Source organism: Sciurus vulgaris (genome assembly GCF_902686455.1).
Source record: "Sciurus vulgaris genome assembly, chromosome: 11".
Taxonomy (NCBI): Eukaryota; Metazoa; Chordata; class Mammalia; order Rodentia; family Sciuridae; genus Sciurus; species Sciurus vulgaris.
In genome coordinates, this window is record NC_136472.1 from 65,154,918 (window position 1) to 65,170,727 (window position 15,810).

At 37.5% G+C, this 15,810-nt stretch overlaps 1 protein-coding gene across 1 annotated transcript in view; it reads right to left on the reverse strand.

Moving 5' to 3' along the window:
- The window catches only part of NLRP14 (NLR family pyrin domain containing 14), a gene marked incomplete at both ends in the record, with an annotated part of 28,803 nt that extends 26,200 nt beyond the window's left edge, over window positions 1-2,603 (reverse strand). The window contains 2 exons of the mRNA XM_079101755.1: window positions 1,454-1,522; window positions 2,315-2,603. Coding sequence (XP_078957881.1) covers window positions 1,454-1,522; window positions 2,315-2,603 — 358 coding nt within the window. The remainder of the gene's footprint in view (window positions 1-1,453; window positions 1,523-2,314) is intronic.
- Between the last annotated feature and the right edge of the window lie 13,207 nt (window positions 2,604-15,810).

The following is a 15,810-nucleotide window of genomic DNA, read 5'->3' on the forward strand; positions in this document are numbered from 1 at the left end:
AACTTTACATACCTCAAAACCTATACCACATGCATCAAAATGTTAATACTGGTTAATCCCTTTTTAAAAAAAAAAAAAAAGGTAAAGGTATTCATTGTTATTATTTTAAAATGACTTAGCAGATAACACTTTGATATAATAATCATGACAATATTTTCAATTAGGTTACTTATTTATATTATGTTTGCATAATATATGCTTAAGTGAAATTAATGGCAGCAATGATAGACATAAGTTATTATATTTGTACTACCCATGAAAAAGTATATTGTTATTTGAAACTGGACTTGAATTAGTTGTACATTTCTGATTCTAAGATATATTATAAACAGCAGGTTTGGAATAGGAAAAAAAGAATGAGAAACTCACTTTCTAAATAATATTTGAATCCTTTAAAAAATATATTTGTTTCACTTATGGAAAGTTGAAAAGCAAAGATAGAAATAAGAAAACACCTGATATCCAAATATTTTGAACAACAAAAATAGTGATTGGTGAGGTAGGTTGGAGGAGGACCTATTTACCAAAAACTAAACCCTATCATGAAACTATAATAATTTAGTGTGGCATTGTTGTACACAAAGAGGAAAATAAGTTATTGCTGTTCTTCATATCTTCTATTTCGTACTACAGTATTTTCCAAAGTGTCTACAAGAAGTATTTTTAACTTTTATCACCAATTGTCAAAGAATAAGATGGAGAAAATCAGCTATATTTATACAAACATTTGCACCAGGGAAATACGCAGTAAGTTTGAAATAAAACTTAATAACCATTAGTTTTTCTTATACTACAAGAATGGCAAGTTATTTTTAAGGTCAATTAAGCAAACTGTAGTCATTGGTGCTTGAAATTAAGTAGATTCTCAATTATTTATTGAAGGAAATAATGTGGCCATTTAGAAAACAGCATAGGTGGGTTAAAAATAAAGTTTTCTCAACTGGCCAGTTTTCTTCCTACTGTAATTCCATTTACATAAGCTACAACTCAACTAAGTAGAATTCAAAACAAATGAGGGAAGTAGAAATGATGATGAACCAGAACAGAGACGATCTGGTTCCAGAAATCATAATTAACATGGATAAGCGGTCACCTGGAACTCAATTACACCACCACCTCTGAAGGAAGGTAATAGATGTGATAAGCTGTATGGCCTCTGCCAGCTCAAGAAATTTTTAATCCATAAAACACAAACGTGAATGTACCTCATTCATCAGACTGTCAGCTTTTAACTGGGCATTTCCAAATACTGCTCTCTTGAGGCCCTGCATTAATATGGCCCAGATTCTGACTTTGGCCAGAGAGGCAATGTTGTCAATTCTTTCTGAATGATATTCAGGGAACAGGTGGGGTATTAGAAGATATTAACAAAAGTTGAACAACGTTCCTCTGGGAGATAAGTCCCCATGATACTTCAAAAGCTCAAATGCTGACAAAAAGCCTATCTACTCACCCAGCACCACCTCCTGAACTGGTGCCTCTCCAGCCTCAGCATTTTCTGGTCCCATGGTCTGGGCTGTCCCTGCAACAAGTTCCAACAGGATCATGATATTTTCCAAAATCAAAGTGTTTTGGTGATAGACAGAACACAGGATCCAGCATTCTACTCAGTGCACCAATTCTATGACTAACTACCTGGGTTAAAGGAAACTAGAGCCAACAGAGCCCCAAATCCCACTACCTCAGCCAAGGGAGGAAACGATGTGGTGCAAACAAAACTTGCCATTTTCCCTACCCTGTAGGTCTAGGGAAAATGGTGTAGTGTAAGTCTCAGTTTCCTTGCCTATGTTGATCTTAGAGCAAGAGGAAGATGCACAAAAGGTATAATGTATATACACTTGTAGCTATAAAGCCTTATACATGAGCAATGGATTTTAAATATCTACAATACTGGGACTGCTAGAAATACTGCTTTGTTTTGTCCATCAGTAATTTTTAGCCCATTATTCATATTTCAGCAAATATGTTAAAGCACATTTGAGATTTCTCAAAATTTAACCTATGACTTTATTTGTAGTTTAGGCAAAGGACATTGGATTATTCCCATCAGTCAATTCCTTTAATCATTTCAATAGGTACAAAGTGGATAAATTACCACTGTAAAGAAGCCAGGCTGAGTAACATTACTCAAAATCCTTCTGCTTCTTCAGTGTTGCTCAAATGATCTAATAAGCTCCCCATATACAAGACCACCACTGAGCTTGTGTCCCTTAGAATGGTGTAATCCCTAAATCCCTCTTAAAGAATTATTCCAAAGAGCTTCAGGAAACACTTCCTTCTCCCTCCCCCCAGGTTTGTCCCCATTATCACTCACAGTTGATCTCTGCTTTTGCTCTCTTACACAGATCCTTCAGGTTCATCTTGGCAAAGATTTTGAGAGTCACATTCCACGCCTGCTCTCCTGGGTAGTATTTGTTCATCAGGTTAGCCAGTTCCTCCCGCTTGGCCTTCTTCACAGCAGTCCAGGGTATCAGACAGGGCTCTGGTTCCATGGTCTCCTTTAGGAGCAACTTGAATTTATTTAATTCCTCTTTGTTTAGTTCCTCCAAATACAATAGGAGCCCAAAATCAGAAAAGAAGGAAAATGATGATGAATCTGCCATCTTGGCCATGGATCAGGATTCAGGCTGCAGTGGTTGGGGAAAAAAAAAAAAAAAAAAAAAAAAAAGGAATAAATGGTACCTATGTAAAAGTATGATCTGAGAAAACCAAATATTGTAGAAATGTAGATTAATTCCATGAACATTCATTGAAGTCCACTATATTAGGCTTAGTACTGATCTAGCATTTTCTTATATGTTTCTTGGCATAAAACAGTCCTTCAATATAGACCACTATATTGCATTACTTTTTTCCACCCTCCCAGAATTTGGTCCTAGCCCCACCATTTATGAACTGTAAGATAAAGTCAGTTCATCCTCTATCAGCCTAGTTTTATACTTCTCCAAAGAGATGATATGACAGGAATGTAGTAAGAATCAAAGGAGGTAAAGTTCATGTACCACCTGGCATAGAACAGGCTCCTACTGAGTATGAGTTACTTTCCTGATTCTTTCTCTTCCCCACAGACACCTAACACATACCTCACCCTATAGAACATTGTTACTGCGTCCTTGCCAACATTATTAGTCTTGAAACATGTGCAATTGGAAAATGCCACAATTTCCTCATCTTATGTCATTTCTGGTCACAAATTCATAGACAGGCTCTAAAGGTCTGCTGTTTGCTCACAAACTCCTTTCATACCCACTCCCAACATCAGTTATTCTGGGTGAAGCTCACTGTTAAAAACTCGTCTAATATAGAATTCTTTCATATCCTTAACATCACTCCCATGACCTTTTTGCATGCAGCATTTTATTCTCATGCTGTCTTCAGTAGCTACTACTAAAATTTTTAAGTTGCAAACTCCTATAACTCACTTTCTACTTAATATCTTCTAGTTAATTAAGTGATTTGGCTTCAAGCCCCGATTCCTATGACAGTTTTTCAAACACCACCACATTCTAGTCTTTTGAGCCTGCATTTCATTAATCACCTTATTCAGTATTTTTTTTAACTCAGCATGGGCATTCCAGTTAGCCACTTAAAAGAACACACTCCCTAGCACCTTCAAAGTCCTAACCTCCTCTTCAGGGATTTGCCTGCAAAGACAGAGCTAGAAAGTGGGGCAGTTAGAATTCAGTTTAGATCTCTCAATTCCCCTGCCCTTTGCACAGTCTTTCATATTGCCTCTCCATATTTTTGTTAATGGTATTGGAAAAGACAGGTGACGAAGAAAAAAAAAACATACAAAAGGGACAGTTTAATCACTTAAATGGAAAGTAATGTGTCCTACAGTTATTGGCAGTTATTGGTGAACTATCAGATTTAGGGCTGTATTTTGACTACACTGCAGAAATATTCTAGATTACAAATAAATCTCACAAAAATAGGTCATAGGTTTCTTCTTTTTGAAAAGTCACTGTATTGATGGAAACTTTAAGGAACACAAACTTCTCCATGACATACAGAATATGGCAGGTGAGGGAAACTAAGGCATAGAATACACCCTTAATTTCCTAAAAAAAATTTCAGATATTGCTGTTATTATTCTTTTCTGTAACAAAGGGGGCTCTACCCCCCTTTCTACAGCTCATCCTTCCACCTGTGATCTGAACCTCATCAGCATTAACAACTGTCCCTAAAGTGATCCACTAGTGATCTCAGCACTTATCTTCTCCCTTCTATCTTCAACTTCTCCCTGTCTTCTAAGTCTTTCCGGTCTTCTAAGGCTTTTCCAAATATAATTTAGTCTTTTACAGATGTTCTCTTCATGCCACATACCCTTCATCTTTATAATCAAACTTCTTCAGCATCTTTTCTACCCATTACACCTTCTCAATCCACTTCAATCTAACTGCCTCCTCCACACTTACACTGAGATAGCTCAGACCAATTACCACCCTGCTGCAAAAGCTAACAGGCATTTGGGGATTTGTTTTTCATATCTGTAAGCACGAATGGAAAGAAGGCCTACATCATAAGGATTAAAGAAGTCAATATACACCCTTGACTTACAAGTCATACATAATAATGCATTTTAACAACATATTATGTCTTTTAAATGTGTTCTCTTTAGATGTACATGACAGTAGGGTGTATTTTTACGTATTATATATACACGGAGAACACCTTATGTCTTGATATTTTCTGACTCTCAAGCCCATACTTCATTTGTATTCCTTTGAGACAAGCTGTAAACAAATCAGAATCCTATTAGATTTGTACTACATTATATCTGCAATTCTGATTAGAATACAATATACTCTGGTCTCCTCAAAAGATTTATGTTGTTCTTGAAGGAATTTTTTGTTTTGGGTGCTTCTTTTATTTACATTTTTAGGAGGAGGAAAACAGACAATTTGATGACACTTCTCTTATATGAAGGCATCAATTTGTCCCAAAATGTTCAGAACCCATATGGGCAACCAGGGTGTAAGAGAATCTCAGTTTACAAATAAATGGCATGAACTTTTACCACCTATAATGATTAAAATATTTGTTTAAAATAAGTTATTCCTTCAGCTCATGTTCATAAAGAGTACATTTCTTGAGAACTTCTGCTCTTTATGAAAAGATTCTCTAGTCTTTAAAATACTCCCTAAAGTTTGGTTTTTCTTACATTTTACAGATACAGAGACTTGGAAATTAGGTCACAGAATTGACAAATAGCCTATCCAACTACAAATCTTACATTTTCTCCTGTGTAGTGCTGCCTTTTAACTTCATTTTTCTAGGCGCTGGGAATTCACTTACACGAAATCTGTGCAGCTATGCTTTGTGATACTAGATCCTGTGCTGAATACCTGGCTAGAATGAGGAAGACCTCTGTATATACAATGGTTGTCAGCTGAGCTACTGCATTCTTAGGAGAACACAAAGGAAGGAAGGTTCTTATGGTGGAGAGTAGAGATAAGAAGTTCTTGGGGAAATGTCATCTACCCTAGAGAACAGCATACTTTCGTTTATTTTCCCCCTATACTCCTGCCTGATTTCCTTTCTTGGTTGGTCTCCTGGAATCTGCAATAGCAGTTTCTCAATCTCAGCATTACTAACATTTTTAGCTAGGTAATTTTCTGCTGTATGTTTATTATATAATGCTAGGTAGCATTCCTGGTCTCTACCTACTTAAAACCATTAAAACTCTCGATCTTCTGCAGCTGACAAAGTGCCTCTAGATATTGCCAAATGTTCCCAGGGCAGCAAATTGCCCCAGTTGAAACCACTTTCCAAAAAGCCTTAGCTCATTGCTGAGTGTACCCCTCCTCCAGGAGGTAGAGCTCCACCCCCTCCCGTCACATTGCATTAACCCTTCTGATTAGTGATTTGCTTCCAAAGTGTAGAATAAGGGAGTAGAGCCACTTTATAGAGAGAAATATGACAAACGTTGCCTCAGTCCCATGATCAAGGTTAATATCAGTCCCAAGTGTGTACCATTGCTATGTGATGAGAATGATACATCACGGTTATTCCTCCCTCAGACCCATAATCCAGTCTAACCAAGAGTAAAATATCAGACAATCCCAAATGGAGGGACATGCTACAAACTATCTGTACTTCTAAAATTGCTGAGGTCATCAGAGACAAGGAAAGACTAAGAAACCCTCACAGAGGAGAGACTAAAGAGAAGATGACTAAATATCATATGTGTATCCTGAACACAGGATCCAGGAATTAAAAAAAAAAAAAAAAAAAAAAAAAAAAAAAAAAAAAAAAACTTGTGGAAGCCAAGTTACGTGCAAATGAATTATCAATTACTGTCCTATTTGTGACAAAAAGGTATTTGAGAACTTTCTGTAATTCTAAAAAGCTTATTCTAAAAACTTTTTTCAATTGGAGATATGCATACTCTTATGTCCTAGCAATTACAGTCCTTGCAAATATTCAATAGAAATGTGTGTGCAAGTGCACCAGGAGTAATGCAATAACTACCACAGTATTATCTGTAATTTCTAAGTAATAGGAAAGATGAGTCCATCTACAAAATAACAAAATTATGGTAAATTTGTACAATGAAATCCTATACAGTAACAAAAATACATCATCTGCAACTATATGCTACTAGGATGAATCCCACAATCACTGAAAGACAAACCCAATTAAGATTGTGTACTGCATAATTCTATTTTTAAAAGATCAAAACAAAAAAATACTGAACTATAATGTTTACGAAGGCATATGTATTTTTAAAATGGAGTAGGTGTAATAAAGTACCCTAAAAGTTAGTCAAGTTATAACTGCAGCACAGGATGCAGGCTATGAATACCCTGGGCTTTTAGGTACTGGCAAAGCTCTATTTCTTGATCTGGTGTTGGTTTCTGTGAGGGATCACTTGGTAAACTGCACATTTATATTTACTGCAGTCACACAGTTCACATTAAAGAGTTATAGTTCACATTAAAATATGGTTTAAAACAGAACCATATCACCTGTAAGGAAGGCATGATACAAATAGATCAGGATAGAATGAAAGCAAATTAATTGTGAATTGCCTTTTTATAGAAATTTAAGAAAAAAGCAAATGGCTAACAACTGTTAAATATTTCAGAAAAAGTTTAAACTTAAGACACCAAAACTAAAGCAAACAAGAAGACTGCACTTCTCAATTATCAAAATGGCAAAAGTAAACTTTAAAAAAGAATACCATGTAAGAATGGAATGAAGCAGATATTGCTAACATAAATATTAACTGCGACACTTGGAAAGTTATGCGTCCACAACTACTGAGAACATTAAGAACTTGCATAACTTTTCAATCAGTACTTTCTTCTCTGGGACCTCATTCAACAGGAAAAATCCCAAATACAGAAAAAGTTTTGTGCATAAGTTTGGTACTTATTCAGAGTAAATAACTCTCAAAAAATCCAATTATGATCAGTGAAACTATAAAACTGTGGCCCATGCTTCTCTGTCCAATCATTACAACAGGTAATATGCAATATGGACTAAAAGTATATGGCAGAAATATGAGGATTATAACTAAGGAATTAAAACAAAACCTTTGCGTTAATAAAAAAAATACAACAAAATATTATCCACAGGCCTTTTTGTTGTTGTTCTTCTCGTCTGGGATTTGTGAAAACTTTCTTTAATCAGAATGAACTCCTTAAATTAACGGAAGGGGAGCCAAGAAGGCAAAATCCTTTTGTCAAATCCCAAAAAGATAAATGAATGCCAGACAACTGTAATTGAATTTGGTGAGTGGGCAATTATTGGTAGCCTCTGCAGAGAGAGCAATAATAGGTCACTGTTGCATGTGTTATTAATTCTACAACTTTGCTAACAAGAGAAGAAATAAACTGGTAGTGAGCAGCACAGGAAAAGCAGCTCTGTTCAGGCAGTTTCTTTGCTTTCCACTCAGGATAGAAGGCCCAGGCAAGAAGAGGGCCAGCAAAGCACAGGTGACAGGAATAGCCTTGAATTGAAGGAGAAACACCTGCGGAGTCAAAGAGGCTAGAGGTGTGCCTGAACTCCCAGGGTCTGATTAAAGCAGGCGATTCAGACCACTTCAACACTTAACTGGAGACTTACAAGCGATAGTAGGTCTCCACGAGAAGACTCCTGTTATGTGCGAACCCCGATTCTGGTCTCTGATCCCCACCCCAGGTGACTGCAGACTCCGTCAGAACGTCCCCTCTCCTAAGAGGATAACGCACATGCCTGAAAGCGAGGTGTAGCGATCTCCACTACCCAGGCCTGGCAGGCCCTTGGGCCTTGGCCCAGACCACATCCCTCGTCTTCACACAGAATATGGGTGCTAGAAGGACCCCCTCAGAGTCCTTCCTATTCTAGAGCATACAGAACACACACCTGAGGAGAGACAGTCTTTTCATACCTTGGGTCTCTGGGGGCGTCGGTGGCGAAGGGTAAATCCCCGTGCTGAAAGCCACGAATCAAAAGGAAAAGGTTCTACCCGTACCTGCTTTCTGATGAGAAAGGAGAGCTCGATCTTTGCCCCTTAAGGCCTCTCTCCCACCTCTGCTTTGAGCTCAGCAAACTAGCAAAGAGAGCTGGCTTCGTGGGCGGGCTGCGTGGGCAATGCAGAGGGCTTGGCTCCCGCAGCTCCGTCCAGTGATTGGCTGGTAGGGCAAGGGGGCTCAGCTCCCACTGTTTGCCTGTCTATGCTTCCCACTGGAGTTTCCCTACCAAGAAGATACATTGTTCAATAAAGAGGGGCCCTCATCACTCTCCCCACCTGCAGGCACATAGCTTCCTTTCCTGTGGTTGGGAAAAACATCTGGGAGTTGGACCCAGCTTTGAATGATCGATGGTTGACTCCCAGTAAAGAATATCCCTTAATTTATTCACCCACCAATAATCCTTGTAATTGTTGAGCCCCTACTTTGTGTCTGGCAGTTTTCTGGGTTCTCTAGCAGTGAACAAAATAGCCCAAGTCTGTTCTATCCTCCACTCCATGGAGCTTACATTCTATTGGAGGAGCTCAGATTAAAAAAAAAAAAAAAAAAAAAAAAAATGTAGTCTATAGTGTGGTAATTGTTGCTGTGGAGACAAACAATGGGGCCTAAGAGACCTGGTGGTGGAGATGGGGTAGGGAATGGATGGGTTCTATTTCTCTTTAGGTGGAAAGAAAGGGAAAACACTGCTAAGAGGACATTTGCAGAAAGTGAGTGTCAGCCATGCAGGTATCTGGGAGATTAAAGCATTCCGGGAGGAGGAAATCTCAACTGCAGAAGCCCTCAGGCAAGAGCCTCCTTAACATAACAGAGGAAAGTCACCTAATGGTCACCTTCACTCTGTTGATTTACAGATAGCACAAAGATCTGTAAATATATGTGTAAATTTATGACCTTGGCCACTGAAGACAGGGATCTCAAAGTTGGTTTAGAACCTAATAGGTCCAGCAACTCCAGGAATTAGACTTGTCTAATTCTCAGATAAGAGATCTCTGATCAAATGAATAAATGGGCATTCTTTTAGGATGGCTTCCATTTTCTCAAGATGACCCATTCAAAAGACCTCTTTCTATTTAGATAGCAAGATTTGGGAGATTCTGGAGTTGACCATCTCCTTATTTAAGGTAGCATTTCTCCAGGTGGAATCTTCACTGGAAAGCTTTATGCTTTATTGGCACAGGAGCCAGTATTCATTGACATTAAGGAGTTATAAATGCTAGGCAGCTGATGCTGAAGGGCTCAGGTGTGCTAGTTAGCAAGATGGATCCAACAATCTCAATCACAGTTACAGATCACAAGCCTAGATTACAAAGTCACACCAAAACTAACTCAAAAGGATAACCAACAGTGTGTGAGATTAGAAAGAAGATAAAGCCTCCTTCTTTGGAGTCTAAACTACTATTTTAATTGGTTAAATGATGGCCTTCAAAAGGGTACAGCACTATGTTCACAAGTACATACATTTTAAGAAAAGCTGTGACTGTTAAAAGTTTAGGTTCTGAAACAATTTTAACATGCCCATAAAATTATGACATAGAATGTATTTATTCCCTGAAAATAAATTAATAAATGGGAGACAGTTAAAGAAGCGACAGAAAGTTTTAGAAGCTTGAGGGTCCTGAAATTGTACTGAATGAAAATGAATTAGACATTTAAAATTGAATTTTCATATGCCTAACCATAATTAATTTTACATGAAGCTTAAGTGTTATAATATTATAAATTTTAGTACAATCGTGTAATCTTTTTCTTTTCCCTTTGCTTTACTTTTTATTTTATTTTATTATAATTATTATTTTTTGAAGTACTAGGGATTGAACCCAGGGGCATTTTACCCTACATTCCCAGTCTTAAGCTACACCCCCAACACTATTTGTATGTATGTGTGTATGTATGTATTTATTTATTTGACAGATTCTCCCCAAGTTGCTGAGGCTGGCCTTGAATTTGTGATTCTCCTGTCTCAGCCTCCTAAGTAGATGGGATCACAGGCATGTATCACTGTACAAAGCTTCCCTTTGAAGCCTGAAATTAGCCCCCTGTGGCAAAGAATATTGGGTGCTCCTTAATGCAATATTATTAAAGAAAATTCTCCTTTACCTCCTCTTTGTTACTTTTTAGTAAAATTTCATTTTGTAGGTCTTTTAAATCTTAAAATACTAAATAATACAAATGAAAATGTAAGACTTCTTAATTAACAACTACAAGCAAAAAGGCATCACAAACATTTTAAAGATGTCTTCTCACACTGCTGTTAGTAGGAGACACCATTCTTCTTCATAAAACTAATAAGGTGCCAAGTTGTAAAGATTAACAAAATCTCCATCTTGTTTTGCTGTCTTAACAAGCAATCTGTATAAATATTCACAGTGCCATCATCTTGTTCTATTTTATGTTTATATAAATTTTTATTTGTACAGAGGATGCTTATGAGATACCTAGACTTTTGAGATTGTTGCAGTGACTTGTGAAAATGATCACTACTATCTAAAAGTTAGGCCATTCTGAGTTACTGTAGTACTTATCTGTTGACCAGATAATACTTTAAATGGTAAAAATGCTTAAAATAGATAGCACTTATCACTTTTCTCATCTCCCACAAGAATTGAAATTAAAGTGGTAGAAATTCCTTTTTCACTAAGAGTTTGGGAGACTGTCCTATAAGCCCCCCCCCCCCCGATTTCTTCCTGTCTGTACTCACATCAATCTCTCCCAATAAAAAGTCCACACTGTATACACAAATTATTGAGTATATATTCATTCATATTTTCTCTATGCTGTACAATTAAACTCATGAACAATTAAGTTATAAAATTTCAAATTCTATTATTCCATTTTTGTATCTTTATTTTCTCACCCAACAAATAATTTTACTTATTTCCTGGATGACTATTGTTATTTTCTCCCCACCCAACTTCACCCCACCAAAATAAAGATGTTTTAACTATTCATTGATTTATCCCCTGCACCTAGAACAGTGGATGAATCAATCAACAAGGTATCATGAATTTAAGAAGGGAGTGAAGTGAAAACAAGCAGGACAAGTAGAAGGAACAACAAGGTGGCCAGAAGGGCTAACATGGGATGAGGGAGCAGAATAATGGAATATGGAGTCAGAGAGGTGGGGGAGAATATCAGAAAGATAAGGAGAGATTATGCAAGACCATTCAGGTCACTGTAAGTACTTAGACTCACTCTAAGTTTAGAAGCCTGTTGAGGGTTTTGAGCAAAGTGAATAACTACAGTTATGTTTTAAGAGAATCATCCTGGATTGTGATTAACTAGGGCAATGGTAGAAATCCAGGAGACCAGGTAAGAGGCAATGACAAATATCCATGTGAGAGAAAACGATGGCTAGGCTGGGGCTGGCAACAGTGGAGGTGGCAAAATCAGTCATATTCTGGATACGTAGGATAGAATTTCAAGAATTTACTGACAGAACAGATAGGGATGTAAGAAAAAGAATGAAAGATAAGTCCAAGATACTAGTTTGGGGAATGGGAAGAATGGGATAGAGAAGATTGTGACAAAGGGAAGCTTAGAAGAACAGAGAGGGGAGCAGGCAGTAAAGGTGTTTTCCAAAGAGGTTAAAATGAACATCCAGAGAGGAAAACCTAGAGAGTATGTTGTCTAAAAATCCAAGTGAAGAAAGTATATCAAGAGATCAGTGGGAAGAGGGGAAGAATAGATATTCAACAGATTCAACTAAGGGGAATGAAGGGAAGGAAGGGGTTCTAGAAGAAGGAAAGACAGTGGAACTAATCTGAAATATTTTTTCTGTGTACTTATATGAACACACCATAGTGAATCCCACCATCATGTACATCCATGAAAATGGGGTCCTAACAAGAGTAAGATATATTCCATGCTTGTATAATTATATCAAAATGAATTCTAATTTCATGTATAACTAAAAGAACCAATAAAAAGAGATCAATTGCACCTAGTTCTTCAGATAAGATAAAATGAGACTGAAAACAAACCATTGGTTTTAGCAACATGGAGATCATCAGTGATTTATTTATTTACTTATTGATACTGAGGATTGAATCCACGGGTGTCCTACCACTGAACTACACCCCCAGGCCTTTTTATCTTTTGTTTTGAGACAGGGTCTCTAAATTTCCAAGGCTGACTGAGACCATACCTCAGTCTCCAGAGTTGCTAGGATTATAGGCATGTATCACCATGCCTGGCTTCATCAGTGATTTTAAGAAGAACAGATCAGTGGTATATGGGGTGAAAACCTAATTGAAGTACCTTCAAGAAAGACTGGAAGGAGAGGGCTGTGTGCAGGGGCACAAGCCTGTATCCTAGCCGCTAAGGGAGACTGAGGCAGGAGGATCTCGAGTTCAAAGCCAGCCTCAGAACGGTAAGGCCCTAAGCAACTCAGAGAGACCCTGTCTAATTAAATACAAAATACAAAGGGTTGGGGATGTGGCTCGGTGGTTGAGTGCCCCTGAGTTCAGACCCTGGTACCCGCCCTCCCAAAAAAAGACTGGAAGTAGAAACAATTTGAGTCAGTCTACTTTTTCAAGATGTTTGGCTCAAGAGGAAGAGAAATGAATGAGATGGTAACTGATGGGGTAAGTGGGCCTGTTACAGATTGAATGTTTGTGTCACCCCAAAATTCATATGTTGATATCTAATACCCAGTATGATTGTATTTAGGAGATGGAACCCTCAAAAGGCAATTAGTTCAGGAGGTCTCAGCAATATATCACAATGTGTCATGAGGTCAGTGCCTTTATAGATGTCCCAGAAAACTTCCTGTCCCTTCTGCCACGCGAGGACTCAGTGAGACGTTAACTGTCAGTGGATCATGCTGTGAGCCCTCACGGGGCTTGGAATCTGTCAGTGCCTTGATCTTGGAATTCTAGTCTCTGGAACACTGAGGAGTAAGTTTCTGTCACTTGTTATTCACTCAGTTTATGGTGTTGTGGTTGACTGTCCAAAGAAAGACTGGGTCCTAGAGAATTTATTTATTTATTTTTTGCTTTTTTGTTTTTTAAAAAGGACATATGCTTGATTGTTGATGTCCAGTAAGAGGAAAAAATTGATAATGTAGGAGATGGGAGTTAGATCTACATGTGAGCAAGAATGGCTAGAATGTAATGACTTAGTGAATAGGTTTCTAAGTAAGGAGCACAGACTTCATCGGTAGTAAAAGAACAAATTGGCACTGATGCAGGTAGGCAAATGAATGTGTGTGAGATGTGGGGAGGTGTGGAAGTTCCCTTGAGCGTTTTCTCAGGGAAATTAAAAACACACTTTTCAGTTGGGATAAGAATGACAAAGCTCATAGTTTTTGTCAATGTTCTATGAACATAAAAATGTATTCTCTATGCAAGGGATATAAATTTTCTATATTCCTCTTAATATTATTCAATTTATATATTGCCGTTTTAAATCTCTTAGAGTTAATTCTGACACAAATGTGTGGATATTTATTACAAAACTGTATCAAGTTCTTAAAACTATGTATCTCTGCTCTGTATATTTAACAGGCTTGACACCATTGTACTTCAAAAACTGTGCCTCTTATCAGCATATAAAATCAATTCTCCCCCCCCCCCCCGCCCCTTAACCTTCAGTTAGTTGAAATTTCCATTCTATTTGCCTGGTATCTGTCTTTTAGACATATTTCACAATGTTTCCTATAAACAGCATAAGGGTGGTTTTTATTGTTTGACTTAGTCTGATAGATTCTGCCTTTATATAGAAAAACTCAGTTGTAGGGCAGGCCCATGATAGCTACAATTGGGTTCCTTGCCAAGACTTCCAGTGAGTTATGTTTTTAGTAGGTTGTCAAGGTCATAAACACACTGATTCAGCATATTTACTCAAGGTCATAAACATCTGTTTGTGAGCATGCACTCATTCTGTTGCCATTTTTCCTTTCAGTTGGCCTGCATATTAATAAGGACCAACGGAAAGACTCAGGAGGCTGGGTTTGCTGTGGTCTTCAAATAAAGCATATTTACTATCCCAACTCGCCTTCTAGGATCCCAAATATGTTTCCCAGGTCTGAGACCCTGCAGGACATCAGTCCTTTCATGTTTAGCACAATGACTCATGGTCTATTACATTACTTAGGTATGTTATCTTGTTTATTTTATATCATGACTTTCCTCTGTTGCTCAAATTTTTTTGTGTGGGGGTATCAGTTTTTGGTTCTTTTGTTAATTGCTTCCTCATATTAGTGAAACCTGAGTGAAGAAGATTCAAATTCTTACAAATTCTCAAATAATTCTTTCATCATGACAGGTGATTATAGTTGGTTGATGGACTGCAGTCTGTTTAGTATATTAGTCTTTATAGTTATTAAACAGTATTCTACTACAAATAGGAAGTCCAATGTCATTTTTCTTTTTAGAAACTTATGCTTTTTTTCTTAGAAGTTTATTAGTTTTCTCTTTAGTCTTAGAGTGTAGGAATTATACTTTTATACACCTAGTTTGCCTTATTAATCAAGACTGAAATGTAATGAGTTCTTTAGATCTACAGATTCAGGCCCTTTAAAAAATGCTCATCTAATAAGAAAGTTTCCATTATTTTGTTATTCATTTGTTTATTCACTTCTACCAACTCCTTTTTCTCTTTCTTGGACTTCTGTGTCTGTACATTAGATCTCATAGATCTATCTTTTAAGCCTTTTATCTTTTTTCTATTTTCCCTTCAGCAGTTACAGTTCTTCAGATGCACATTCTATTTGTTTCTCTGATAACTGGGTCTTCCTAGGTTTTTCATTTGTTTTGTTTCATTTTGTTGGCCAATTTGCTGAGGTTCAAGTCTCCTTAACGGAATATCTTAAGTGGGAGCACTTGTCTTGGGGGAAGACAAACAGATCTCTGCCTCTATCAGTCATTGAATAGGAGCATGAACCACCTGGATAAAATCCTCTTGCTCTCTAGTTTTCTTGTAATCTCCCATACTTAGCACAGGGATAGTCAGCCTAGATATTCATCAGCTCCTTCTTGGTGTCATAGAAGCCAAGAAATCTCAGTACATGTGTACAAGTCTCCAGAATTTCCACAGATCCTAGGTCTAGGCTTTTTTCAAGAAATGTCACATTTAAGTTCTCACATTCTAGGCTCTCATGCTGTTCACATTTATATCCTGCCCAGAGGGATGGGGACCCACATAGGTTTCTAAGTTTGTGCTCTAATCCCAAGGTTTTCTCTATAAGACCCACTTCTCTGGTTTAATTGAAGCTGAAAGCTATGATCAGGTTGTAGAGGAGCTCATTCAAGTGGGCTCATTATGGCGCGACACAGGCAGACGCCTCTGGGTCATTTACTTGTATTAAACATTAAATCATATAGTTAAAACTTAAAGTGCTTGATATGTGCCA